The 26,610-nt window shown below is 40.7% G+C and overlaps 2 protein-coding genes across 8 annotated transcripts; both read right to left on the bottom strand.

The window, feature by feature from the left end:
* Positions 1 to 467: 467 nt before the first annotated feature.
* LOC106577766 (interferon-induced very large GTPase 1) lies at positions 468 to 11,177 on the bottom strand. 4 transcript variants are annotated; one of them, XM_014156095.3, is made up of 7 exons: positions 10,885 to 11,177; positions 10,425 to 10,533; positions 9,372 to 9,493; positions 8,105 to 8,231; positions 7,072 to 7,329; positions 6,697 to 6,957; positions 468 to 6,585 (listed from the first exon to the last, which is right to left on the bottom strand). In XM_014156095.3, exons 2-7 carry the CDS (start codon positions 10,507 to 10,509, stop codon positions 1,898 to 1,900), a joined length of 5,541 nt encoding a protein of 1,846 aa, XP_014011570.1. In that variant the 5' UTR covers positions 10,510 to 10,533; positions 10,885 to 11,177; the 3' UTR covers positions 468 to 1,897. The 4 variants fall into 4 exon arrangements, with proteins under 4 accessions (XP_014011570.1, XP_045557362.1, XP_014011568.1 ...); XM_045701406.2 differs by having other exon boundaries at positions 9,372 to 9,463; XM_014156093.3 differs by having other exon boundaries at positions 10,425 to 10,522; positions 10,885 to 11,157.
* A 423-nt stretch (positions 11,178 to 11,600) lies between these two features.
* LOC145861766 (interferon-induced very large GTPase 1) lies at positions 11,601 to 22,696 on the bottom strand. 4 transcript variants are annotated; one of them, XM_082965175.1, is made up of 7 exons: positions 22,404 to 22,696; positions 21,944 to 22,052; positions 20,891 to 21,012; positions 19,624 to 19,750; positions 18,591 to 18,848; positions 18,216 to 18,476; positions 11,601 to 18,104 (listed from the first exon to the last, which is right to left on the bottom strand). In XM_082965175.1, the coding sequence occupies exons 2-7, from the start codon at positions 22,026 to 22,028 to the stop codon at positions 13,417 to 13,419; spliced, it is 5,541 nt and encodes a 1,846-aa protein (XP_082821301.1). In that variant the 5' UTR covers positions 22,029 to 22,052; positions 22,404 to 22,696; the 3' UTR covers positions 11,601 to 13,416. The 4 variants fall into 4 exon arrangements, with proteins under 4 accessions (XP_082821301.1, XP_082821302.1, XP_082821299.1 ...); XM_082965176.1 differs by having other exon boundaries at positions 20,891 to 20,982; XM_082965173.1 differs by having other exon boundaries at positions 21,944 to 22,041; positions 22,404 to 22,675.
* Between the last annotated feature and the right edge of the window lie 3,914 nt (positions 22,697 to 26,610).

The raw sequence follows: 26,610 nt of genomic DNA, 5'->3' as shown, positions 1-26,610 counted from the left end.
TTAGTGTTACAAAACACTTCATTTTAACAGTTTACTACTCCTAAAAGGTTTACTGCGCCCCAGAACTGAGGGGCCCCACCTGTGGGGAGTACATCTCCTCTGGGATAAACTCTGACCTTTCTGACGTCTATACGTCCTGCAACGCCCTCAATATGACTCATATCCGGATGGGCCGGCTCATAGGAGACCCCTTGGCCTTCATGGTGAAGCAGAGGAATAATGGTCACCCTTCATCTCCATGTGAGCTGTGACTCTAACATATGCACTGTAAACCTTAGCCGGCATATTCAACCAGATGCATTGTAATGCACTGTAAACCTTAGTCTGTCTATCTAACCTTAATGCATACCATTTTTAACCTTTTGCTCTGAATCTGAACCAGAAAGCATTTTACTTCGGTCATTTAAAGAAACAAACCAACAACAAGAAAATCCAAACATCAAGTATATCCAAAATATTTCTGAAGGTAATGGTTTACTTAAATGTAAAAAAAAGTTTATTTACAATTACAATATACTTCTCACAGGAAATTTGATGAATGAAACTCAAGTTGTCAGCCTTGTGTTTTCATTCTCTCATGACTGTGCCATGTTGTTTGTGCTACCACCGCAATAAACAGCTACTTGATTGTTTTATATTCAGCTGGTAGTCCAGTACATTTATTACATCAGCTTTTGTGTTGTATTCAATAGAACCTAATTTTCTCTAAATATATAATCATTGAATACATTTTACATGGGAACTTTTACTACAGTTGGTGTAGCCTACTTTGTTAAAAGACATTCATAGCAGAGTGTTGACTGCAACACGTCAAAAAACTGGACCAGTTCAAGGACTGTAAAGATTATTTTTCATTGATATATTATATAAAGTGATTAGTTGATTATGTAATATATTTGGTGGGAACTACTTATACAGTGAGCGTTATCAGGATGATTGTGTGTGTGTACTTAACGTTACAGTATTGTAAGTACACAATCTAATCTAAATATTAAGCTACTACAAATATTAATGATATTTCAAAGGGACAATAACGCAATAGAATATTTAATCTCAAAGTCTCTTTGGAAAGTAAAAAGTTTTGAAAACTATTATAGTCTCGGAGAACACCACCATTTTCAAATGTAATTGTTTCTCAACAATTTCCTAAATCACTTAAGTGTAAGTAAAAAAAAAAAAGGTCAGACCAATGCTTGATTTTACCTAACCCAATGAATGTTACAGAAAAATTAAATATAAATCCATTCACCGCATACTGTAAGAACCCAAACATTAAATGGCTGATATTCATAGACAGAGTTATGGATGTTTGAGGCTATATAGTGTTTGTTTAAATGTTCTTTGTTTACAAATGTTGGGAGTAAAACAAGCTTATATCTTGGGTTTTGATGGGGTACGACAGTTGAACTAAACTCATGAGGCATTTATAAGTTACTGTATATTCTTCAAGAATCAATGGTTACATATGATGATTCATTTCTAAGTCCAGAAATGGATTTAGCAACTGCTGATTGCCCCTATAAAGCATTGGAAAATAGATTCCTTGTTGATCGTTGTCAGTGCCTACCAAGTAGACACATCAAGTTTAAGGACTGATGTATCTTTTGCGAATTGCTTTCAAGCTATGCAAAAACAGAGTAGTGACAAGTAGTTGAGGCACAGTGTATAACAGATTATCATTCCAGCCCCCATTCCAAGGCTCTTCAATTTAGAGAACATACTGCTCATGAAGCAGATGGCAAGGACCACGGTTTTGATTGTGAAAACGTACATAAACAGATACAGAAAAATTCATATTTGAAATCTGACATTTATTCTTGCAGGTAATGTCTTTTGTTAGACTATGGCCCGACACCATTGTTCATTATATTACAATTCCTATTTGAGGTAGAGGCTCTCACTTGATGCTAAAAGACTCTTTGAGGCTTTTTTCTGCCTGTTCCTTTGTGATCAATTTCCAGGCAGGTGGTGTTTTTGCTGGGAGTGCGTCATATTTTCTGGCAAATTCATTGTTGAATTTTGCCATCACATATTTCCAGTAGTCTGAGGCCTCGATGCTAGGATCGGCCGGGATATGCCAGTTGGGGAAAATCTCTCTGTACTTTTTGTAAGGATGGTATTTTTGTTTTGTCTCGTAGCATTGGAATTGTTGCTCACTGAACACAGAGGAGGAGCAGATATCAGTCACGAGTTTCCTTGAGTACACAAACCTGTACTGGCCCAGACCCTGTGGTCTGTGTATTGAGGCACAGTGGTCTGTGTGGGCCTCTCCTCCTGCCTCGCACGGTGCCTTGCAGAATGGACACTGCTTCCCACAGCCGAACACTCTTTTGAAAAGAACATTCTGTGGTTTAATCCTCAATTGTTCCAGTTTTCTCTGTGCATCCACTCCCTCTTGGAACTTGGTCCTCAGGGATTGTTCCATTTCTTCAACAGATGTTTTGAGACAGTGGGCAAACTGCTCTTGTTCAGCATTATTGAGGATCATGAAGGCACTCAGAGCATCCTTGGGAATGACCAGTGTATCTCCAAGCTCCCTGCAAATGTTCTGAATGAAGTCCTCAAAGTTGCTGTTTTTCTTGGTTTGGGCCGTTGTGATGGCATCCGTTATTTTCTTGACGATTGCTTTCAGATGTTTGTCTTCCAACTGAAACATTTTTTGTCCCTTTGAAAAGCGCTCCCTGATTTGATCAAATATCCAATCCTTGACAAACTTTTCATACGAACAAATGTAGCTGTCATAGTTCTCAAAGTTTAATTCTGAAAGCAAATGTTTCAAGATTGAGTACTGGAAAAATGCACGAGTGCTGAATTGAAGGGCATTTTTTCCTGTCAGCATTTCATCAACGATATCTGGACCCAAGGAATGGGCAACACTTTCTTCCAGTGCAGGTCTGAGGCAGAGGCATGTGAATTCTTTCGCTTTTTTCTGACACTGGTCTCGTTCATTGAACAAGTCCTTGAAGTCAGAGCAGTACTTGTCTTTGTACAGATCAAGGCATCGGCGTGGGTCATTGACTTCTATGAAATGTTCATGCATTTGCTGAAATTTCCTGGCTGCAACTCCACAGATATGTAGTTTTAGTAACACTTCAAATTTGACATCAGTCTCAAGATCTTTGTTGGCTTTTAATCTTTCCTCAATCATGTGTAGGATCTCCTGAATATAATTCTCATGGTAATCTGTTTCCCTTTCCACCTGCTCCAACACAAATTGTCTGCAAGCCTCTATGAGGTTGTCAGCCATCAACTGGGTTTTCTGTGTGTGTTCATCCAAGTGAAGCCATTGTTTTACTTTCCTTACAAACCCATCAGAAGGCACTTTGAATGGCTCTTTTCCAAAATGTTCCAGCTTTACTCTAGCTATCATTTCATTCACAGAACTTCCCTTCCGGGTCAAGTTTGAACGGAGCTGGCAAAAAATCTTTCCAGTAATGTTTTTCTTCTTCAATCCTGGGAAGGACAACTGCCGCACAGTTTCATGCCACATCTGATCAAAATCTCTCTCTAGTTCCTGATCCGACTTCTCAGATTTGCTCTTCCTGCATTTCTCAATTAATCCCAGAACATTCTCTTCCAGTCTTGCTGTGTGGGTCTTCTTTATTGTGTCCAGATTGTTCATTCCCTGTCTGATCTCAGCAGCTGAATCAAGTTGATTCAGCACAGAGTTCTCCATTTCTCGTCGAAGGCTTTTTGCACTGTTGGAGAAGACCTCTCTGTACCCCTCCACTAGATGCACATGGCCTTCTGTCTGTTCATAATACTTTGTCAAGTTGTCAAGAATGGTCTTCTCCCATTTGGAAAGCTCTAGGGAAGCATCATTTTTCAATTTGTATATCAAGTCTTTCATATCTGATGACTGAGCTTTCACAGTGATTGTCCCAAAGTTGGAGATCCTTGTTTCAGCATTTGTTACCCAAGTATACATGTGCTTTCTGAATGACCATTCCCATTTGTGGAACTCAGTGCACAACTTCATGTAGGCATCAGCTACCAGGCTGTTTCTGAAGCTGAAGATGAAGTTTTCATACTTCACAGCATTCCACAAGCTTTTTGTCCACTCCAGAAACTCTGTTATGTTGTTTCCGGAGGCCTCACATTTCTCTAAGACTTCAATCATGTTTTTTTTAAACTCGTAGACGGACTCGCTGTACCCAGCGTTGACTGGTGCCATTGGAGGGTTTCCATGCCAAAGTCCAGGGATGTACCAGTTACCAGTCTCTGGGTTGTACTCCATTACATCAGTGAAGATCTTGTTCTCTTCTTTGTTTTCCATGCTGGCTGCTGCCTGGGTCATCTCGTTCAATTGCTCCAACAGTAGTTTTCGGTCTCTCATGTTCTTGTCGTGTGCCGAAACATCTGCCACATTCTGGTGGACGAACTGACACTTGGGTTTCTTTCCCACCTCTTTCATCCGGAGAAAAGCATGGACAACAATTTGAAGGATGTCCTTCATCTCGGTTGAGTTCTCCATGGCAATGTTTATTATTGTTACATCACTCAGCCCGACAACAAGTGTGGCTAGCTCGTTGTCGTGCTCAAAGCTGTCATCCAGCTGTGCCAGCTCTGGCGACTTCAGCCCTTCTGTGTCGATGATCACTACAAAGTCGCACTTCAGCTCTTTCTTGAAGTCCTCTTTGACTTTGATGAGAAGCAAGAAGGCACCTCTTGTGCATCTGCCGCTACTGACTGCGAACTGCACTCCAAACATTGTATTCAGTAGAGTGGACTTTCCTGTGCTCTGAACACCTAGAACGGTTACCACCAGGATCTTGTTCTTCGGCTGCACTAAGACATTGAGCTGATGCAGCACATCACTCACCCATCTCAGAGGTATGTTAGACGCGTCTCCGTCCACCAGCTCCAGAGGAAACCCATCCAGAAGCAGCTCAGCACATAGTTTGGGCAGGTGCTGCAGTTGTTGCCGTGACTCTTCAGTTTCTCCCAATAAGACTGAAGATTCGTACAGTTGACCCATTTCCCGCAGGAAATGTTCGGTTCCCAAAGAACTGTTTGAAATCTGTCTATCAAGGTATGCAATTTCATCTTGATTTTCAGACAAATTCTGAGACTTTTCTTTGTACAGGTCCCTAAGGCCAGAAAGGTTTTTACGAGACAGATTGTCCAGATTCATACGCATCCATTTCAAGAAGTAGGACCTTTCTAGCCCTGTGCTTGATATTGCATTTATGAAGCAGGTCATTGCCTCTGACATGTCATAACTCCTTTGCTGTTCCCTAAGTTGTATTTTGTCTGTTTGGAGTTCACTTTTGTACATCTCAATGTTCTTGTCACCAGCTTTCCGCAGTCTGCATTCCTCCTTCTCTAGACGTGCCAGCTCCTTCCAGATCTGTCCTTGCAAGGGAAGCTGTGTTTCCTTATACTGTGGTGTGTCATGAATTTTTGATGTGATTGCATCCGCATTTTGCTTGGCACTCTGACATTCTTGGCGGTCCTCATCAACAAAGATCCCAAGCTCGTGTGCCACTTCAGCCATTTGCTCCAATGGCATTCTGGACTTTGAACTCTTGATGACCTCCCAAACTGTATTTCTCAGGTTCTTCACAAAGTCTGCATCATTCATCTGTTTGGTTTTCAGGATGATGTTGCTTTTCTTCAAGTTCAACTCTGCTGCTGTTTTCTTTAAAGCATCAATGCTGAAACTCTTGCTCTGTGGGTTACCCACCAGAAACAGCTGTGCCTTGGTGTGTTGGCTGGTCAGTAGCTTGTACTTGTTGTCCAGGTTGTCAAAGAACACAAAGACTGCTGCAGAGGTCTGGCAAAGAAAGGAATATTGTGTTTCAAAAGAACTGATGTCCCCTCTCAGATTGGTTACAGCAACAGCTTCACCAAAAATATCAATGTTTCTTTTCCCACTTGGGAGGTACCAGCTTATCTCAACCAATCCATTGGATATCTTCCTTGGACTATCACCGCATTCCATGTCGTGGTGGACAAACGTATCGTGATACTGTTGGGGATTACTCAGAAGCTTGTTCAGAATCTGCGACTTGGACACAGAGCACTCACCCAATCTGACAAAAGAGACCATGGGGAGGTCAGAGAGAACAATCCTGTCTTCAACAAATCCTCTTGGGTCTGCCAATGAATGAGGCCTAAACTTCTTGACAATGTCTCGTATTGCCCAAAGCATGAGCATACACTGTTCTGTGTCACAATTGGGGAGAAGCAGGGGCACAGAAAACTGACACATTGACATTTTCAATGCCATCTCTTGCTGCAGAAAACCATTAGAGCACAGAAAGAGAGCAGTAACAATGTCTAAGGGGTTCACCACATTACTAGAATCCAGGTTATCAACCAGATTCTCCAGATCTAGCTCTATGTTGCAAAATGAAGCATCACAACTTGCCTCGCCTCCTGATGAGGTGCATTTCACACTTCTAGCTGTTACATTAACCATCATTAACCTCTTCAGAAAAGACCATGGTAGGGCTGAGAGAGTCTGAGTGGGTTCATCTGTGACGGTCTTCTCATCAATCTGCAGCACGTTGCTCAGGGTGAGCTTCTCTGTGTAGTGTTGCTCCAACCCCAGGTCCAGCAGCAAGCTCTCCAGGTGGGTTTCTGTAGACGAAAAGAGAAGGTTTTCAGATTTGACCTCCTTGGTTGACAATCAATCCATTGGAAAACATCTTCCTGTCACAATAACACAGTGTAAATTCTTAATACACTCACTTGTGCGGGCATATGTCACAGCTGACTTGCTTTGGGTCCCGTTCTTCAGCACCGTAGAGACGTGGAAGGAGTACTTGACACCTGCACTCAGACTGGAGAACGTCAGGGTGTTGGATACAGTTGTTATCTTCTGGACTTCCTCTCCGTCACAGGAACAGGTCACGAGACATGCCTCAGGATTACCAACACGTTTGTCCCAACTCAGAGACACTGATTCACTGCTGACATAATCTATCTTTATCTTTTCCGGTGGCACAGGTTCTGCAAAAAGGACAAAAAAGGACCCAATTCAATTATAACTGGAATAATGAAAACACAAGTGAAACATAATTCTCCCTGTAATGCAAGAGGACATGTATGAATCAATGTACTTACTTGTATACATGGACATTGTGACCGACGCTCTCTGATTCCTATTGTCAGTGACCGATGTGACGCTGAAAGTGTAGTCTGTCCCCGGGTACAAACCTTCCACTTCAGTGCTGTTGAATCCTTGGATGGACAGGATCTCTCTCTGGGTGTGGCAGGAGTAGGTCAATTCGTACCTCTGTGCCGGGTCAAAAGGAAGCCAGCTCAGAGAAACAGAGTCACTGCCAACATAGTGAAATGTTATATATCCAGGGGAGGAGAGCTCTGTGGGAGAGAGCAAAAAGATATGTTATAAATTATGTTTAATTTTTGGGAAAAGAATTATAGCAGCTAGGAATTGGCGCAGGTATTTGAATATCCGAATGGACGTTAGTATTTGATTACTTGTGTGAGTGTTCATTTTTTTAGGAAATAAATTGTAGGCCTATTATAACAATGAAAAAGATTTGTGTTATTAAACTAAATGAAATTATCATTTTGACATTGTTACAGACAGGGATATACCATGATATTTGAAATTCTTAATTTAATAAAACAAGTTTTTATGACAATGACTATCCATATTGAAGAGTTATCAACACAACTCTCTTTTCAGGCATGAAAAGGTTATAAATAAATGCTATTATACTGCATCATCCCTACTGTTGTTATGCTAGCAGTGAAAAACAGATACAACCAGTGACGGTTATTATCAAATACAACCACTAATGTAGTGGTAAAGAAAATGGTGGGTAACTGCTTTTGGCTGTTCGCAGTGAATAAAGTAATGCTCCGTATATTTTATGCACTTTTCCATGATCGGTGAGTAAACTCTTGAACAAAATACAAATAATTTATGTGTGTTTATCCCCCACTACACCACTGGTTACAACATAATATCACTACAACTCCCTAATATGCATACAGATGCAGTGTTTTCATGTGAATGGAAAGAAACGGATATTCGTTTTATGAAATGATAAAGTATACTCTAAGGTTGCCAATAATTCAGATTCAGTATATGTAAATGATCAAAATTCCTCTAATATGATTGAAGCACCTGCTACAGCAGCCTCCATCTGTTGAGCTTGCTCTACCTCCAGACCGTCAGCTTGTACTCTCTGAGATGTGTCCTCATCTTCCCCAAGTTTTAAGTCAAGGAATTGATCACTGGCATCATGAAATTCCTTCAAATGGAAATAAAAACATTTACAGCAGGAATTAAAGGTTTTATCCTTTGAAATTTCAGTCAATTTAATGATTTAAATATTTTCCCACATTGCAAATTGCAAAGCAATTTACTTAATAACAGAGGGCATATTTTAAGGACAACTACAGAAAGTATTCACATCCCTTGATTTTTTCCACATTTAATTGAGTTACAAAGTGGGATTAAAATACATTTAATTGTCCTTTTTTTAAATGATCCACACAAAATACTCTGTAATGTCAAAGTGAAAGAAAAAATCTAACATTTGTAAAAAAAAATAAAAAATGTTTTACAATAAATATCTACATATATACTGTATATATAAAATAAATACTCAACCCCATGAGTCAATACATGGTACAATCACATTTGGCAGCGACTACAACTGTTGAGTCCTTCTGGGTAAGTCTTTAAGAGCTTTCCACACCTGGACTGTGCAACATTTGCCAATTATTACAAAAATTATTCAAGCTCTGTCAAATTGACATGAAACTGAAACAAAACAATGACGCCTGGGGAAGAAACCAAAGGGAGTGACATATATAGGGAAGCTAATCAGGGAAGTGATGGAGTCCAGGTGAGTCTGATGACGCGCAGGTGCGTGTAACTATGGTGAAAGGTTTGCGCCATAACGAGCAGCCTGGTGACCTAGAGGCCGGAGAGGGAGCACCGGTGACACACAGAGTCCATGTAACTTATTATGTTATTTGTTAAGCCAAATTTACTATTGAACTAATTTACTATTGAACTAATTTACTATTGAACTAATTTACTATTGAACTAATTTACTATTGAACTAATTTAGGCTAAGGGGCTGAATACTTATGCAACAACTACATTTTAGTTATCACATTTTTGTTAATATTTTTTTAAATGTGATATGTTCTTCCACTTTGACATTGCAGAGTATTTTGAGTAGACAAAAACATTCAATTAAATCCATGTAAATCTCACTTTGTAACCCAATAAAATGTGAAGAAATCAAAGGGGTATGAATACTTTTGCAAGGCACTGTATATATATCGAGCTGACAAGGTTATTGATTCTGTATGATAAGTTATACAACACATTTCTATCTGGAAAGACGTATATGTGAAAGAGGAACAGAAAACCCTACCTCTTCATCTGAGGATCTGTCCATTGGCAAGGTGTCTTCAGCCGCCCCACTCCTACCCCGGTCATAGGTCACATCTTTTAGACTGTCTGGCTCTGCAACACGTTTGGGATAATTGTCACGTCCTGGCCAGTATAAGGGTTAATTGTTATTGTAGTTTGGTCAGGACGTGGCAGTGGGTATTTGTTTTATGTGGTTCGGGGTGGTGTTTTGGTAGAAGGGCGTTTGATTTAGTATTTCCGGGTTTTTTGGTTTATGGTCTGTTTATGTATTTCTATGTGTAGTCTAGTGAGTGTGTTTCTATGGTTGGTTAATTGGGGTTGGGCCTCTCAATTGAAGACAGGTGTTTTCTCTTTGCCTTTGATTGAGAGTTCTATATATTAGGGTGTGTTTGTGTTTGTCATTAGTGGGAGATTGTTTCTTGTTTAGCGTGTGTGAGCCTAACAGGACTGGCTAGTAGATCGTGAGTACGTTGTTTATTATTTTGTGTTCACTTCTGAGTTAATAAACTTCAAGATGAGCATTGTCAAACCTGCTGCATATTGGTCCTCCTTTTCCGACGATGATTTCGCTATATCGTCTGACGACGACGAAAGCCGTGACAATAATACAGTAGATGAGCTTATGTTACAATGCTAATCAAATATGTTGCAGCACATCAAAAAGATGGTGAAACACTATCAAATGTAGTTTTTTTCATTAGAAACGAAGTGGTTCAGGCCCTGAATGCTGATTGGCTGACAGCCGTGGTATATCAGACCGTATAGTTCACTGTATTCACATATGACAAAACTATTTATTTTTACTACTCTAATTTCGTTGGTAACCAGTTTATAATAGCAATAAGGCACCTCGGGGGTTTGTGATATATGGCCAATATACCCACGGCTAAGGGCTGCGTCCAGGCACTCCGCAATGCTTCGTGCAAAGAACAGCACTTAGCCATGGTATATTTAACTTAATATACCACACCTCCTCGGGCCTTATTGCTTAAATGTATTTTGTCAATAATTGAAAAAAATCACTCATCTAAAAAAAAGGCCAGAGGCTACCTACCTCTCTCTTCCTCGACGATTGCGTTGCATGTCAAGCACAACTGCTGTCCCTCCTCACAAAGCGTGTGACAACGATGACACTTCATTTTCAGAAAATGTCTGGAACACAACTGGAATTCAATAAAAATGTGCGTAACAGTGAAGTGTTGTAGTAATTTAGCCACCCCATAGAATGAATATATTTTTAAATCAATGCCACATAAACGGATCATGAGAATGTAAACAAAAAACGTAAGTATATTAACCTACCCTATCAAACATTTGCATTCGTAAAAAGTATATTAGCCTACAGCAAGCTTAGTATATAATCAGCTAATATGATATTAGATTTACAATTCCGTAGGCCTACAGGTTGTATAAACTTTCACTTCGTTAAAAAAAAGATAAAAACATAATAAGTTGCTTTGTGATTTAAGCTATTAGACAGTTTGATAAGCAAAGTTTGATGAGACACGATTTACCTGTATATCAGCATGCAGCTCAATGACAATGCATAATCAACTGTTCCAGCTACTGTACTAAATGCCATTGGGATGAACCATGTATAAGAATGAATCTGTCTATTGTGCCAGACTGACAACGTTCATGCCATCACATTTTGAAAATGTTCAGTAGTTCACTGTATTCACATATAACTTAAGCCTACACGTTATTAGAATGTAATTAACGTTAAAAAAATATATATATAGCATCATTTGGTTCAGTCCGTCTATACTTTTCCTTCAGTTTCATTTCAGTCGATCGACAATAGACCACGTTGAGTTTCGTTTCGACGACGCAGATTGCAGAAAGTTTTCAATGGCACGGATTCAAGAATGGTCTTGAACATGAATGAACATTTAGCAGACTAGTTGGTGTATTGGTTAATTAAATCAAATATTATGTTCTCGAATAGAACAAGTGTAGACCATACAGTGAAATGCTTACTTACAAGCGCTTAACCAACAATTCAGTTATATGAAAAATACCTACAAAAATAAAAGTAACAAAATTATAGAGCAGCAGTAAAATAGGCTATATACAGGAGGTAGCCATACCGAGTCAATGTGCAGGGGCACCGGTTAGTCGAGGTTATTGAGGTAATATGTACATGTAGGTAGAGTTATTAAAGTGACTATTGTTAAAGTTGCGTCAATTCGATTCTGGTATCAGAACAAAATAGTCAGCACATAGTAACTTCTGATTTATTTGTACTTTAATTAATGCAAACACGTGTATGGTAAATGAGTTGTTCGTATATACGGTCTCTCTGTGACACCTCGCAGGGCAAACAGAGAAGAGACCGTCACATCCTATTGTTCTCTATTATATACTCTGACAGTGATCGTTCCCGCTCAATGCTGGCCTGTCAGAGGGAGGAGGAGCGTGGTTTAAACTTGCTCCTCCTATCGTCGGCGTGCAGGCTGGTCCCAGCCTCGTGACGCACTTCCTGTTGCCGGTTGTAGTTCTTGTCTTCAGCAGTTGACTTATCCGTAGTTTATATACTTAATAATGTAGCATAGCTTCCCCAGTATATTATATAGGTTATGCAAACAAATAGCCAGTTCAACCCTAACAATATGCATAGATAATAACAGAGTAGCAGCAGCGTAAACGAGAGGGGGGGCAATGCAAATAGTCTGTGTAGCCATTTGATTAGATGTTCAAGAGTCTTATGGCTTGGGGGTAGAAGCTCTTTAGAATCCTCTTGGACCTAGATGTGGTGTTCCGGTACCGCTTGCCATGCGGTAGCAGAGAGAACAGTTTATGACAAGGGTGGCTGGAGCCTTTGACAATTTTTAGGGCTTTCCTCTGACACCGCCTGGTATAGAGGTCCTGTATGGCAGGCAGCTTGCCCTAGCGATGTACTGGGCTGTTCGCACTACCCTCTGTAGTGCCTTGCGGTCAGAGGCCGAGCAGTTGCCATACCAGGCAGTGATGCAACCAGTCAGGATGCTCTCAATGGTGCAGCTGTAGAACCTTTTTGAGGATCCATGCCAAATCTTTTCAGTTTCCTGAGGGGGGAAAAGGTTTTGTCGTGCCCGCTTCACGACTGTCTTGGTGTGTTTGGACCACGTTAGTTTGTTGGTGATGTGGACACCAAGGAACTTAAAGCTCTCAACCTGCTCCACTACAGCCCCGTCGATGAGAAAGGCACGTGCTCGTCCTCTTTTTAGTGTAGTCCACAATCATCTCCTTTGTCTTGATCAGGGTCGGTAGTCATTTAGGCATGTTACCTTAGTGTTCTTGGGCACAGGCACTATGGTGGTCTTCTTAAAACATGTAGGTATTACAGACTCGGACAGGGAGAAGTTAAAAATGTCAGTGAAGACACTTGCCAGTTGGTCAGCGCATTCTCGCAGTACACATCCTGGTAATTCGTCTGGCCCTACGGCCTTGATATTCATAGACAGAGTTATGGATGTTTGAGGCTATATAGTGTTTGTTTAAATGTTCTTTGTTTACAAATGTTGGGAGTAAAACAAGCTTATATCTTGGGTTTTGATGGGGTACGACAGTTGAACTAAACTCATGAGGCATTTATAAGTTACTGTATATTCTTCAAGAATCAATGGTTACATATGATGATTCATTTCTAAGTCCAGAAATGGATTTAGCAACTGCTGATTGCCCCTATAAAGCATTGGAAAATAGATTCCTTGTTGATCGTTGTCAGTGCCTACCAAGTAGACACATCAAGTTTAAGGACTGATGTATCTTTTGCGAATTGCTTTCAAGCTATGCAAAAACAGAGTAGTGACAAGTAGTTGAGGCACAGTGTATAACAGATTATCATTCCAGCCCCCATTCCAAGGCTCTTCAATTTAGAGAACATACTGCTCATGAAGCAGATGGCAAGGACCACGGTTTTGATTGTGAAAACGTACATAAACAGATACAGAAAAATTCATATTTGAAATCTGACATTTATTCTTGCAGGTAATGTCTTTTGTTAGACTATGGCCCGACACCATTGTTCATTATATTACAATTCCTATTTGAGGTAGAGGCTCTCACTTGATGCTAAAAGACTCTTTGAGGCTTTTTTCTGCCTGTTCCTTTGTGATCAATTTCCAGGCAGGTGGTGTTTTTGCTGGGAGTGCGTCATATTTTCTGGCAAATTCATTGTTGAATTTTGCCATCACATATTTCCAGTAGTCTGAGGCCTCGATGCTAGGATCGGCCGGGATATGCCAGTTGGGGAAAATCTCTCTGTACTTTTTGTAAGGATGGTATTTTTGTTTTGTCTCGTAGCATTGGAATTGTTGCTCACTGAACACAGAGGAGGAGCAGATATCAGTCACGAGTTTCCTTGAGTACACAAACCTGTACTGGCCCAGACCCTGTGGTCTGTGTATTGAGGCACAGTGGTCTGTGTGGGCCTCTCCTCCTGCCTCGCACGGTGCCTTGCAGAATGGACACTGCTTCCCACAGCCGAACACTCTTTTGAAAAGAACATTCTGTGGTTTAATCCTCAATTGTTCCAGTTTTCTCTGTGCATCCACTCCCTCTTGGAACTTGGTCCTCAGGGATTGTTCCATTTCTTCAACAGATGTTTTGAGACAGTGGGCAAACTGCTCTTGTTCAGCATTATTGAGGATCATGAAGGCACTCAGAGCATCCTTGGGAATGACCAGTGTATCTCCAAGCTCCCTGCAAATGTTCTGAATGAAGTCCTCAAAGTTGCTGTTTTTCTTGGTTTGGGCCGTTGTGATGGCATCCGTTATTTTCTTGACGATTGCTTTCAGATGTTTGTCTTCCAACTGAAACATTTTTTGTCCCTTTGAAAAGCGCTCCCTGATTTGATCAAATATCCAATCCTTGACAAACTTTTCATACGAACAAATGTAGCTGTCATAGTTCTCAAAGTTTAATTCTGAAAGCAAATGTTTCAAGATTGAGTACTGGAAAAATGCACGAGTGCTGAATTGAAGGGCATTTTTTCCTGTCAGCATTTCATCAACGATATCTGGACCCAAGGAATGGGCAACACTTTCTTCCAGTGCAGGTCTGAGGCAGAGGCATGTGAATTCTTTCGCTTTTTTCTGACACTGGTCTCGTTCATTGAACAAGTCCTTGAAGTCAGAGCAGTACTTGTCTTTGTACAGATCAAGGCATCGGCGTGGGTCATTGACTTCTATGAAATGTTCATGCATTTGCTGAAATTTCCTGGCTGCAACTCCACAGATATGTAGTTTTAGTAACACTTCAAATTTGACATCAGTCTCAAGATCTTTGTTGGCTTTTAATCTTTCCTCAATCATGTGTAGGATCTCCTGAATATAATTCTCATGGTAATCTGTTTCCCTTTCCACCTGCTCCAACACAAATTGTCTGCAAGCCTCTATGAGGTTGTCAGCCATCAACTGGGTTTTCTGTGTGTGTTCATCCAAGTGAAGCCATTGTTTTACTTTCCTTACAAACCCATCAGAAGGCACTTTGAATGGCTCTTTTCCAAAATGTTCCAGCTTTACTCTAGCTATCATTTCATTCACAGAACTTCCCTTCCGGGTCAAGTTTGAACGGAGCTGGCAAAAAATCTTTCCAGTAATGTTTTTCTTCTTCAATCCTGGGAAGGACAACTGCCGCACAGTTTCATGCCACATCTGATCAAAATCTCTCTCTAGTTCCTGATCCGACTTCTCAGATTTGCTCTTCCTGCATTTCTCAATTAATCCCAGAACATTCTCTTCCAGTCTTGCTGTGTGGGTCTTCTTTATTGTGTCCAGATTGTTCATTCCCTGTCTGATCTCAGCAGCTGAATCAAGTTGATTCAGCACAGAGTTCTCCATTTCTCGTCGAAGGCTTTTTGCACTGTTGGAGAAGACCTCTCTGTACCCCTCCACTAGATGCACATGGCCTTCTGTCTGTTCATAATACTTTGTCAAGTTGTCAAGAATGGTCTTCTCCCATTTGGAAAGCTCTAGGGAAGCATCATTTTTCAATTTGTATATCAAGTCTTTCATATCTGATGACTGAGCTTTCACAGTGATTGTCCCAAAGTTGGAGATCCTTGTTTCAGCATTTGTTACCCAAGTATACATGTGCTTTCTGAATGACCATTCCCATTTGTGGAACTCAGTGCACAACTTCATGTAGGCATCAGCTACCAGGCTGTTTCTGAAGCTGAAGATGAAGTTTTCATACTTCACAGCATTCCACAAGCTTTTTGTCCACTCCAGAAACTCTGTTATGTTGTTTCCGGAGGCCTCACATTTCTCTAAGACTTCAATCATGTTTTTTTTAAACTCGTAGACGGACTCGCTGTACCCAGCGTTGACTGGTGCCATTGGAGGGTTTCCATGCCAAAGTCCAGGGATGTACCAGTTACCAGTCTCTGGGTTGTACTCCATTACATCAGTGAAGATCTTGTTCTCTTCTTTGTTTTCCATGCTGGCTGCTGCCTGGGTCATCTCGTTCAATTGCTCCAACAGTAGTTTTCGGTCTCTCATGTTCTTGTCGTGTGCCGAAACATCTGCCACATTCTGGTGGACGAACTGACACTTGGGTTTCTTTCCCACCTCTTTCATCCGGAGAAAAGCATGGACAACAATTTGAAGGATGTCCTTCATCTCGGTTGAGTTCTCCATGGCAATGTTTATTATTGTTACATCACTCAGCCCGACAACAAGTGTGGCTAGCTCGTTGTCGTGCTCAAAGCTGTCATCCAGCTGTGCCAGCTCTGGCGACTTCAGCCCTTCTGTGTCGATGATCACTACAAAGTCGCACTTCAGCTCTTTCTTGAAGTCCTCTTTGACTTTGATGAGAAGCAAGAAGGCACCTCTTGTGCATCTGCCGCTACTGACTGCGAACTGCACTCCAAACATTGTATTCAGTAGAGTGGACTTTCCTGTGCTCTGAACACCTAGAACGGTTACCACCAGGATCTTGTTCTTCGGCTGCACTAAGACATTGAGCTGATGCAGCACATCACTCACCCATCTCAGAGGTATGTTAGACGCGTCTCCGTCCACCAGCTCCAGAGGAAACCCATCCAGAAGCAGCTCAGCACATAGTTTGGGCAGGTGCTGCAGTTGTTGCCGTGACTCTTCAGTTTCTCCCAATAAGACTGAAGATTCGTACAGTTGACCCATTTCCCGCAGGAAATGTTCGGTTCCCAAAGAACTGTTTGAAATCTGTCTATCAAGGTATGCAATTTCATCTTGATTTTCAGACAAATTCTGAGACTTTTCTTTGTACAGGTCCCTAAGGCCAGAAAGGTTTTTACGAGACAGATTGTCCAGATTCATACGCATCCATTTCAAGAAGTAGGACCTTTCTAGCCCTGTGCTTGATATTGCATTTATGAAGCAGGTCATTGCCTCTGACATGTCATAACTCCTTTGCTGTTCCCTAAGTTGTATTTTGTCTGTTTGGAGTTCACTTTTGTACATCTCAATGTTCTTGTCACCAGCTTTCCGCAGTCTGCATTCCTCCTTCTCTAGACGTGCCAGCTCCTTCCAGATCTGTCCTTGCAAGGGAAGCTGTGTTTCCTTATACTGTGGTGTGTCATGAATTTTTGATGTGATTGCATCCGCATTTTGCTTGGCACTCTGACATTCTTGGCGGTCCTCATCAACAAAGATCCCAAGCTCGTGTGCCACTTCAGCCATTTGCTCCAATGGCATTCTGGACTTTGAACTCTTGATGACCTCCCAAACTGTATTTCTCAGGTTCTTCACAAAGTCTGCATCATTCATCTGTTTGGTTTTCAGGATGATGTTGCTTTTCTTCAAGTTCAACTCTGCTGCTGTTTTCTTTAAAGCATCAATGCTGAAACTCTTGCTCTGTGGGTTACCCACCAGAAACAGCTGTGCCTTGGTGTGTTGGCTGGTCAGTAGCTTGTACTTGTTGTCCAGGTTGTCAAAGAACACAAAGACTGCTGCAGAGGTCTGGCAAAGAAAGGAATATTGTGTTTCAAAAGAACTGATGTCCCCTCTCAGATTGGTTACAGCAACAGCTTCACCAAAAATATCAATGTTTCTTTTCCCACTTGGGAGGTACCAGCTTATCTCAACCAATCCATTGGATATCTTCCTTGGACTATCACCGCATTCCATGTCGTGGTGGACAAACGTATCGTGATACTGTTGGGGATTACTCAGAAGCTTGTTCAGAATCTGCGACTTGGACACAGAGCACTCACCCAATCTGACAAAAGAGACCATGGGGAGGTCAGAGAGAACAATCCTGTCTTCAACAAATCCTCTTGGGTCTGCCAATGAATGAGGCCTAAACTTCTTGACAATGTCTCGTATTGCCCAAAGCATGAGCATACACTGTTCTGTGTCACAATTGGGGAGAAGCAGGGGCACAGAAAACTGACACATTGACATTTTCAATGCCATCTCTTGCTGCAGAAAACCATTAGAGCACAGAAAGAGAGCAGTAACAATGTCTAAGGGGTTCACCACATTACTAGAATCCAGGTTATCAACCAGATTCTCCAGATCTAGCTCTATGTTGCAAAATGAAGCATCACAACTTGCCTCGCCTCCTGATGAGGTGCATTTCACACTTCTAGCTGTTACATTAACCATCATTAACCTCTTCAGAAAAGACCATGGTAGGGCTGAGAGAGTCTGAGTGGGTTCATCTGTGACGGTCTTCTCATCAATCTGCAGCACGTTGCTCAGGGTGAGCTTCTCTGTGTAGTGTTGCTCCAACCCCAGGTCCAGCAGCAAGCTCTCCAGGTGGGTTTCTGTAGACGAAAAGAGAAGGTTTTCAGATTTGACCTCCTTGGTTGACAATCAATCCATTGGAAAACATCTTCCTGTCACAATAACACAGTGTAAATTCTTAATACACTCACTTGTGCGGGCATATGTCACAGCTGACTTGCTTTGGGTCCCGTTCTTCAGCACCGTAGAGACGTGGAAGGAGTACTTGACACCTGCACTCAGACTGGAGAACGTCAGGGTGTTGGATACAGTTGTTATCTTCTGGACTTCCTCTCCGTCACAGGAACAGGTCACGAGACATGCCTCAGGATTACCAACACGTTTGTCCCAACTCAGAGACACTGATTCACTGCTGACATAATCTATCTTTATCTTTTCCGGTGGCACAGGTTCTGCAAAAAGGACAAAAAAGGACCCAATTCAATTATAACTGGAATAATGAAAACACAAGTGAAACATAATTCTCCCTGTAATGCAAGAGGACATGTATGAATCAATGTACTTACTTGTATACATGGACATTGTGACCGACGCTCTCTGATTCCTATTGTCAGTGACCGATGTGACGCTGAAAGTGTAGTCTGTCCCCGGGTACAAACCTTCCACTTCAGTGCTGTTGAATCCTTGGATGGACAGGATCTCTCTCTGGGTGTGGCAGGAGTAGGTCAATTCGTACCTCTGTGCCGGGTCAAAAGGAAGCCAGCTCAGAGAAACAGAGTCACTGCCAACATAGTGAAATGTTATATATCCAGGGGAGGAGAGCTCTGTGGGAGAGAGCAAAAAGATATGTTATAAATTATGTTTAATTTTTGGGAAAAGAATTATAGCAGCTAGGAATTGGCGCAGGTATTTGAATATCCGAATGGACGTTAGTATTTGATTACTTGTGTGAGTGTTCATTTTTTTAGGAAATAAATTGTAGGCCTATTATAACAATGAAAAAGATTTGTGTTATTAAACTAAATGAAATTATCATTTTGACATTGTTACAGACAGGGATATACCATGATATTTGAAATTCTTAATTTAATAAAACAAGTTTTTATGACAATGACTATCCATATTGAAGAGTTATCAACACAACTCTCTTTTCAGGCATGAAAAGGTTATAAATAAATGCTATTATACTGCATCATCCCTACTGTTGTTATGCTAGCAGTGAAAAACAGATACAACCAGTGACGGTTATTATCAAATACAACCACTAATGTAGTGGTAAAGAAAATGGTGGGTAACTGCTTTTGGCTGTTCGCAGTGAATAAAGTAATGCTCCGTATATTTTATGCACTTTTCCATGATCGGTGAGTAAACTCTTGAACAAAATACAAATAATTTATGTGTGTTTATCCCCCACTACACCACTGGTTACAACATAATATCACTACAACTCCCTAATATGCATACAGATGCAGTGTTTTCATGTGAATGGAAAGAAACGGATATTCGTTTTATGAAATGATAAAGTATACTCTAAGGTTGCCAATAATTCAGATTCAGTATATGTAAATGATCAAAATTCCTCTAATATGATTGAAGCACCTGCTACAGCAGCCTCCATCTGTTGAGCTTGCTCTACCTCCAGACCGTCAGCTTGTACTCTCTGAGATGTGTCCTCATCTTCCCCAAGTTTTAAGTCAAGGAATTGATCACTGGCATCATGAAATTCCTTCAAATGGAAATAAAAACATTTACAGCAGGAATTAAAGGTTTTATCCTTTGAAATTTCAGTCAATTTAATGATTTAAATATTTTCCCACATTGCAAATTGCAAAGCAATTTACTTAATAACAGAGGGCATATTTTAAGGACAACTACAGAAAGTATTCACATCCCTTGATTTTTTCCACATTTAATTGAGTTACAAAGTGGGATTAAAATACATTTAATTGTCCTTTTTTTAAATGATCCACACAAAATACTCTGTAATGTCAAAGTGAAAGAAAAAATCTAACATTTGTAAAAAAAAATAAAAAATGTTTTACAATAAATATCTACATATATACTGTATATATAAAATAAATACTCAACCCCATGAGTCAATACATGGTACAATCACATTTGGCAGCGACTACAACTGTTGAGTCCTTCTGGGTAAGTCTTTAAGAGCTTTCCACACCTGGACTGTGCAACATTTGCCAATTATTACAAAAATTATTCAAGCTCTGTCAAATTGACATGAAACTGAAACAAAACAATGACGCCTGGGGAAGAAACCAAAGGGAGTGACATATATAGGGAAGCTAATCAGGGAAGTGATGGAGTCCAGGTGAGTCTGATGACGCGCAGGTGCGTGTAACTATGGTGAAAGGTTTGCGCCATAACGAGCAGCCTGGTGACCTAGAGGCCGGAGAGGGAGCACCGGTGACACACAGAGTCCATGTAACTTATTATGTTATTTGTTAAGCCAAATTTACTATTGAACTAATTTACTATTGAACTAATTTACTATTGAACTAATTTACTATTGAACTAATTTACTATTGAACTAATTTAGGCTAAGGGGCTGAATACTTATGCAACAACTACATTTTAGTTATCACATTTTTGTTAATATTTTTTTAAATGTGATATGTTCTTCCACTTTGACATTGCAGAGTATTTTGAGTAGACAAAAACATTCAATTAAATCCATGTAAATCTCACTTTGTAACCCAATAAAATGTGAAGAAATCAAAGGGGTATGAATACTTTTGCAAGGCACTGTATATATATCGAGCTGACAAGGTTATTGATTCTGTATGATAAGTTATACAACACATTTCTATCTGGAAAGACGTATATGTGAAAGAGGAACAGAAAACCCTACCTCTTCATCTGAGGATCTGTCCATTGGCAAGGTGTCTTCAGCCGCCCCACTCCTACCCCGGTCATAGGTCACATCTTTTAGACTGTCTGGCTCTGCAACACGTTTGGGATAATTGTCACGTCCTGGCCAGTATAAGGGTTAATTGTTATTGTAGTTTGGTCAGGACGTGGCAGTGGGTATTTGTTTTATGTGGTTCGGGGTGGTGTTTTGGTAGAAGGGCGTTTGATTTAGTATTTCCGGGTTTTTTGGTTTATGGTCTGTTTATGTATTTCTATGTGTAGTCTAGTGAGTGTGTTTCTATGGTTGGTTAATTGGGGTTGGGCCTCTCAATTGAAGACAGGTGTTTTCTCTTTGCCTTTGATTGAGAGTTCTATATATTAGGGTGTGTTTGTGTTTGTCATTAGTGGGAGATTGTTTCTTGTTTAGCGTGTGTGAGCCTAACAGGACTGGCTAGTAGATCGTGAGTACGTTGTTTATTATTTTGTGTTCACTTCTGAGTTAATAAACTTCAAGATGAGCATTGTCAAACCTGCTGCATATTGGTCCTCCTTTTCCGACGATGATTTCGCTATATCGTCTGACGACGACGAAAGCCGTGACAATAATACAGTAGATGAGCTTATGTTACAATGCTAATCAAATATGTTGCAGCACATCAAAAAGATGGTGAAACACTATCAAATGTAGTTTTTTTCATTAGAAACGAAGTGGTTCAGGCCCTGAATGCTGATTGGCTGACAGCCGTGGTATATCAGACCGTATAGTTCACTGTATTCACATATGACAAAACTATTTATTTTTACTACTCTAATTTCGTTGGTAACCAGTTTATAATAGCAATAAGGCACCTCGGGGGTTTGTGATATATGGCCAATATACCCACGGCTAAGGGCTGCGTCCAGGCACTCCGCAATGCTTCGTGCAAAGAACAGCACTTAGCCATGGTATATTTAACTTAATATACCACACCTCCTCGGGCCTTATTGCTTAAATGTATTTTGTCAATAATTGAAAAAAATCACTCATCTAAAAAAAAGGCCAGAGGCTACCTACCTCTCTCTTCCTCGACGATTGCGTTGCATGTCAAGCACAACTGCTGTCCCTCCTCACAAAGCGTGTGACAACGATGACACTTCATTTTCAGAAAATGTCTGGAACACAACTGGAATTCAATAAAAATGTGCGTAACAGTGAAGTGTTGTAGTAATTTAGCCACCCCATAGAATGAATATATTTTTAAATCAATGCCACATAAACGGATCATGAGAATGTAAACAAAAAACGTAAGTATATTAACCTACCCTATCAAACATTTGCATTCGTAAAAAGTATATTAGCCTACAGCAAGCTTAGTATATAATCAGCTAATATGATATTAGATTTACAATTCCGTAGGCCTACAGGTTGTATAAACTTTCACTTCGTTAAAAAAAAGATAAAAACATAATAAGTTGCTTTGTGATTTAAGCTATTAGACAGTTTGATAAGCAAAGTTTGATGAGACACGATTTACCTGTATATCAGCATGCAGCTCAATGACAATGCATAATCAACTGTTCCAGCTACTGTACTAAATGCCATTGGGATGAACCATGTATAAGAATGAATCTGTCTATTGTGCCAGACTGACAACGTTCATGCCATCACATTTTGAAAATGTTCAGTAGTTCACTGTATTCACATATAACTTAAGCCTACACGTTATTAGAATGTAATTAACGTTAAAAAAATATATATATAGCATCATTTGGTTCAGTCCGTCTATACTTTTCCTTCAGTTTCATTTCAGTCGATCGACAATAGACCACGTTGAGTTTCGTTTCGACGACGCAGATTGCAGAAAGTTTTCAATGGCACGGATTCAAGAATGGTCTTGAACATGAATGAACATTTAGCAGACTAGTTGGTGTATTGGTTAATTAAATCAAATATTATGTTCTCGAATAGAACAAGTGTAGACCATACAGTGAAATGCTTACTTACAAGCGCTTAACCAACAATTCAGTTATATGAAAAATACCTACAAAAATAAAAGTAACAAAATTATAGAGCAGCAGTAAAATAGGCTATATACAGGAGGTAGCCATACCGAGTCAATGTGCAGGGGCACCGGTTAGTCGAGGTTATTGAGGTAATATGTACATGTAGGTAGAGTTATTAAAGTGACTATTGTTAAAGTTGCGTCAATTCGATTCTGGTATCAGAACAAAATAGTCAGCACATAGTAACTTCTGATTTATTTGTACTTTAATTAATGCAAACACGTGTATGGTAAATGAGTTGTTCGTATATACGGTCTCTCTGTGACACCTCGCAGGGCAAACAGAGAAGAGACCGTCACATCCTATTGTTCTCTATTATATACTCTGACAGTGATCGTTCCCGCTCAATGCTGGCCTGTCAGAGGGAGGAGGAGCGTGGTTTAAACTTGCTCCTCCTATCGTCGGCGTGCAGGCTGGTCCCAGCCTCGTGACGCACTTCCTGTTGCCGGTTGTAGTTCTTGTCTTCAGCAGTTGACTTATCCGTAGTTTATATACTTAATAATGTAGCATAGCTTCCCCAGTATATTATATAGGTTATGCAAACAAATAGCCAGTTCAACCCTAACAATATGCATAGATAATAACAGAGTAGCAGCAGCGTAAACGAGAGGGGGGGCAATGCAAATAGTCTGTGTAGCCATTTGATTAGATGTTCAAGAGTCTTATGGCTTGGGGGTAGAAGCTCTTTAGAATCCTCTTGGACCTAGATGTGGTGTTCCGGTACCGCTTGCCATGCGGTAGCAGAGAGAACAGTTTATGACAAGGGTGGCTGGAGCCTTTGACAATTTTTAGGGCTTTCCTCTGACACCGCCTGGTATAGAGGTCCTGTATGGCAGGCAGCTTGCCCTAGCGATGTACTGGGCTGTTCGCACTACCCTCTGTAGTGCCTTGCGGTCAGAGGCCGAGCAGTTGCCATACCAGGCAGTGATGCAACCAGTCAGGATGCTCTCAATGGTGCAGCTGTAGAACCTTTTTGAGGATCCATGCCAAATCTTTTCAGTTTCCTGAGGGGGGAAAAGGTTTTGTCGTGCCCGCTTCACGACTGTCTTGGTGTGTTTGGACCACGTTAGTTTGTTGGTGATGTGGACACCAAGGAACTTAAAGCTCTCAACCTGCTCCACTACAGCCCCGTCGATGAGAAAGGCACGTGCTCGTCCTCTTTTTAGTGTAGTCCACAATCATCTCCTTTGTCTTGATCAGGGTCGGTAGTCATTTAGGCATGTTACCTTAGTGTTCTTGGGCACAGGCACTATGGTGGTCTTCTTAAAACATGTAGGTATTACAGACTCGGACAGGGAGAAGTTAAAAATGTCAGTGAAGACACTTGCCAGTTGGTCAGCGCATTCTCGCAGTACACATCCTGGTAATTCGTCTGGCCCTACGGCCTTGTGAATGTTGGTAGTTTAGTCTTCCGCGTAGCTCGTCGATTTTATTCTCTAAAGATTGCACGTTTGCTCGCAGAATGAAGGGAAATGGGGGTTTATTCGATCGCCTACGAATTCCCAGAAGGCAGCCCGCCCTTCGGCCCCTTTTTCTCTGCCTCCTCTTCACGCATATCGCAGGGATCTGGGCCTGTTCCCGAGAAAGCAGTATATCCTTCGCGTCGGGCTCGTCAGAGTCGTGAAAGGGAAAAGAGGATTCTGCCAGTCCGTGGTGAGTAATCACAGTCCTGATGTCTAGAAGTTATTTTCGGTCATAAGAGATGGTAGCAGCAACATTATGTACGAAATAAGTTTAAAAAAAGTTGCGAACAAAAAAATAGGTTGGGGACACGTAAAATGCATGCCTGTATTTCGTTTTCATGCTAGTGAGGGCCGTGAATCCACTCTCACATAGGTACGTGGTTGCAAAGGGCATCAATGTCTTAAACCTCTTGCATCTAGACTCGCCATCTAGCCTCGCCAAATATCCAATGGAAGAACGTGGCGCGAAATACAAAACCTAAAAAAATTCTAGAATTTTAATTTTTCAAACATATGACTATTTTACACCATTTTAAAGACAAGACTCTCATTAATCTAACCACATTGTCCGATTTCAAAAAGGCTTTACAGCGAAAGCAAAACATTAGATTATGTTAGGAGAGTACATAGCCAAAAACAACCACATAGCCATTTTCCAAGCAAGCATATATGTCACATAAACCCAAAACACAGCTAAAAGAAGCACTAACCTTTGATCTTCATCAGATGACACTCCTAGGACATTATGTTATACAATACATGCATGTTTTGTTCAATCAAGTTCATATTTATATCCAAAAACAGCTTTTTACATTGGGATGTGATGTTCAGAACATGCATTCCCACCCAAAACTTCCGTTGAATTTACTAAATTACACATCATAAACGTTGACAAAATACATAACAATTATTTTAAAGAATTATAGATACAGAACTCCTTTATGCATTCGCTATGTCAGATTTTAAAATAGCTTTTTGGCGAAAGCACATTTTGCAATATTCTGAGTACATAGCTTAGCCATCACGGCTAGCTATTCAGACACCCGCCAAGTTCGGGGCTCACTAAACTCAGAATTACTATTAGAAAAATGGTATTACCTTTGCTGATCTTCGTCAGAATGCACTCCCAGGACTGCTACTTCCACAAGAAATGTTGTTTTTGTTCCAAATAATCCATATTTATGTCCAAATATCTCCGTTTTGTTTGTGCGTTCAGGTCACTATCCAAAGGTAACGTGCGAGCGCATATCGAGACAAAAAAAACGCTGTTTAAAATCTATTTTTATGGTATTTTTCTCGTAAAATAGCGATAATATTCCAACCGGACAATACTGTATTCATTCAAAGAGGGAAAGAGAAAACAGCATGGTCGCAGGACCGCGCATCTCCAATCTCTTAGTCACCAGATAGACCACTGACAAACTGTGCTCCTATACTTTGCTCAGAGAGAGGAGACGCCTCAATCCGCTTTCTGAACGCTTTAGAGAGCCAATGGAAGCCTTAGAAAGTGCCATGTAACAGCTCAGATACTGTAGTTTCGATAGAGAAGCAAAAGAAGGACTACAAATTCGCACACAGGCCACTTCCTGCTTGGAATCTTCTCAGGTTTTTGCCTGCCATATGAGTTCTGTTATACTCACAGACACCATTCAAACAGTTTTAGAAACTTTAGAGTGTTTTCTATCAAAATCTACTAATAATATGCATATTCTCGTTTCTGGGCAAGAGTAGTAACCAGTTTAAATCGGGTACGTTTTTTTCATCCGGCTGTGAAAATACTGCCCCCTATCCCAAACAGGTTTTAACAGTGCGTTGCCAAGGCAGGATACTCTGAGCGCAGCCCAATCCAGAAATCTGGCAGGGGCTTCTGATTAAATTCAATTTTCACAGAACCTCTTGTTGCAATTTCGATGAGGCTCTTTTGTTCAGATATCGGTTAGTGGACTGGAGGCGTGTGTCATCCGTTTCGGGAAAGGTACCTGCGTAATTGAACACCCAACTTACTCAGGTGTTTCGCTATATAACATTTGACATTGTCCGTAAGCTTGAGTTCATTTGCACACAAAAAAATCATACAATGATGGAAAGACCTGTGTGTTGTCCTTGTTAATACAGAGAAAAGCTCCAACTTCTTAATAATAGCCTCAATTCTGTCCTGCACATTGAATATAGTTGCGGGGAGTCCCTGTAATCCTAGATTCAGATTATTCAGGCG

The sequence above is a fragment of the Salmo salar genome, chromosome 18, assembly GCF_965601325.2.
Source record: "Salmo salar chromosome 18, fSalSal1, whole genome shotgun sequence".
Taxonomy (NCBI): Eukaryota; Metazoa; Chordata; class Actinopteri; order Salmoniformes; family Salmonidae; genus Salmo; species Salmo salar.
This window is presented reverse-complemented; position numbering and strand designations above follow the sequence as displayed.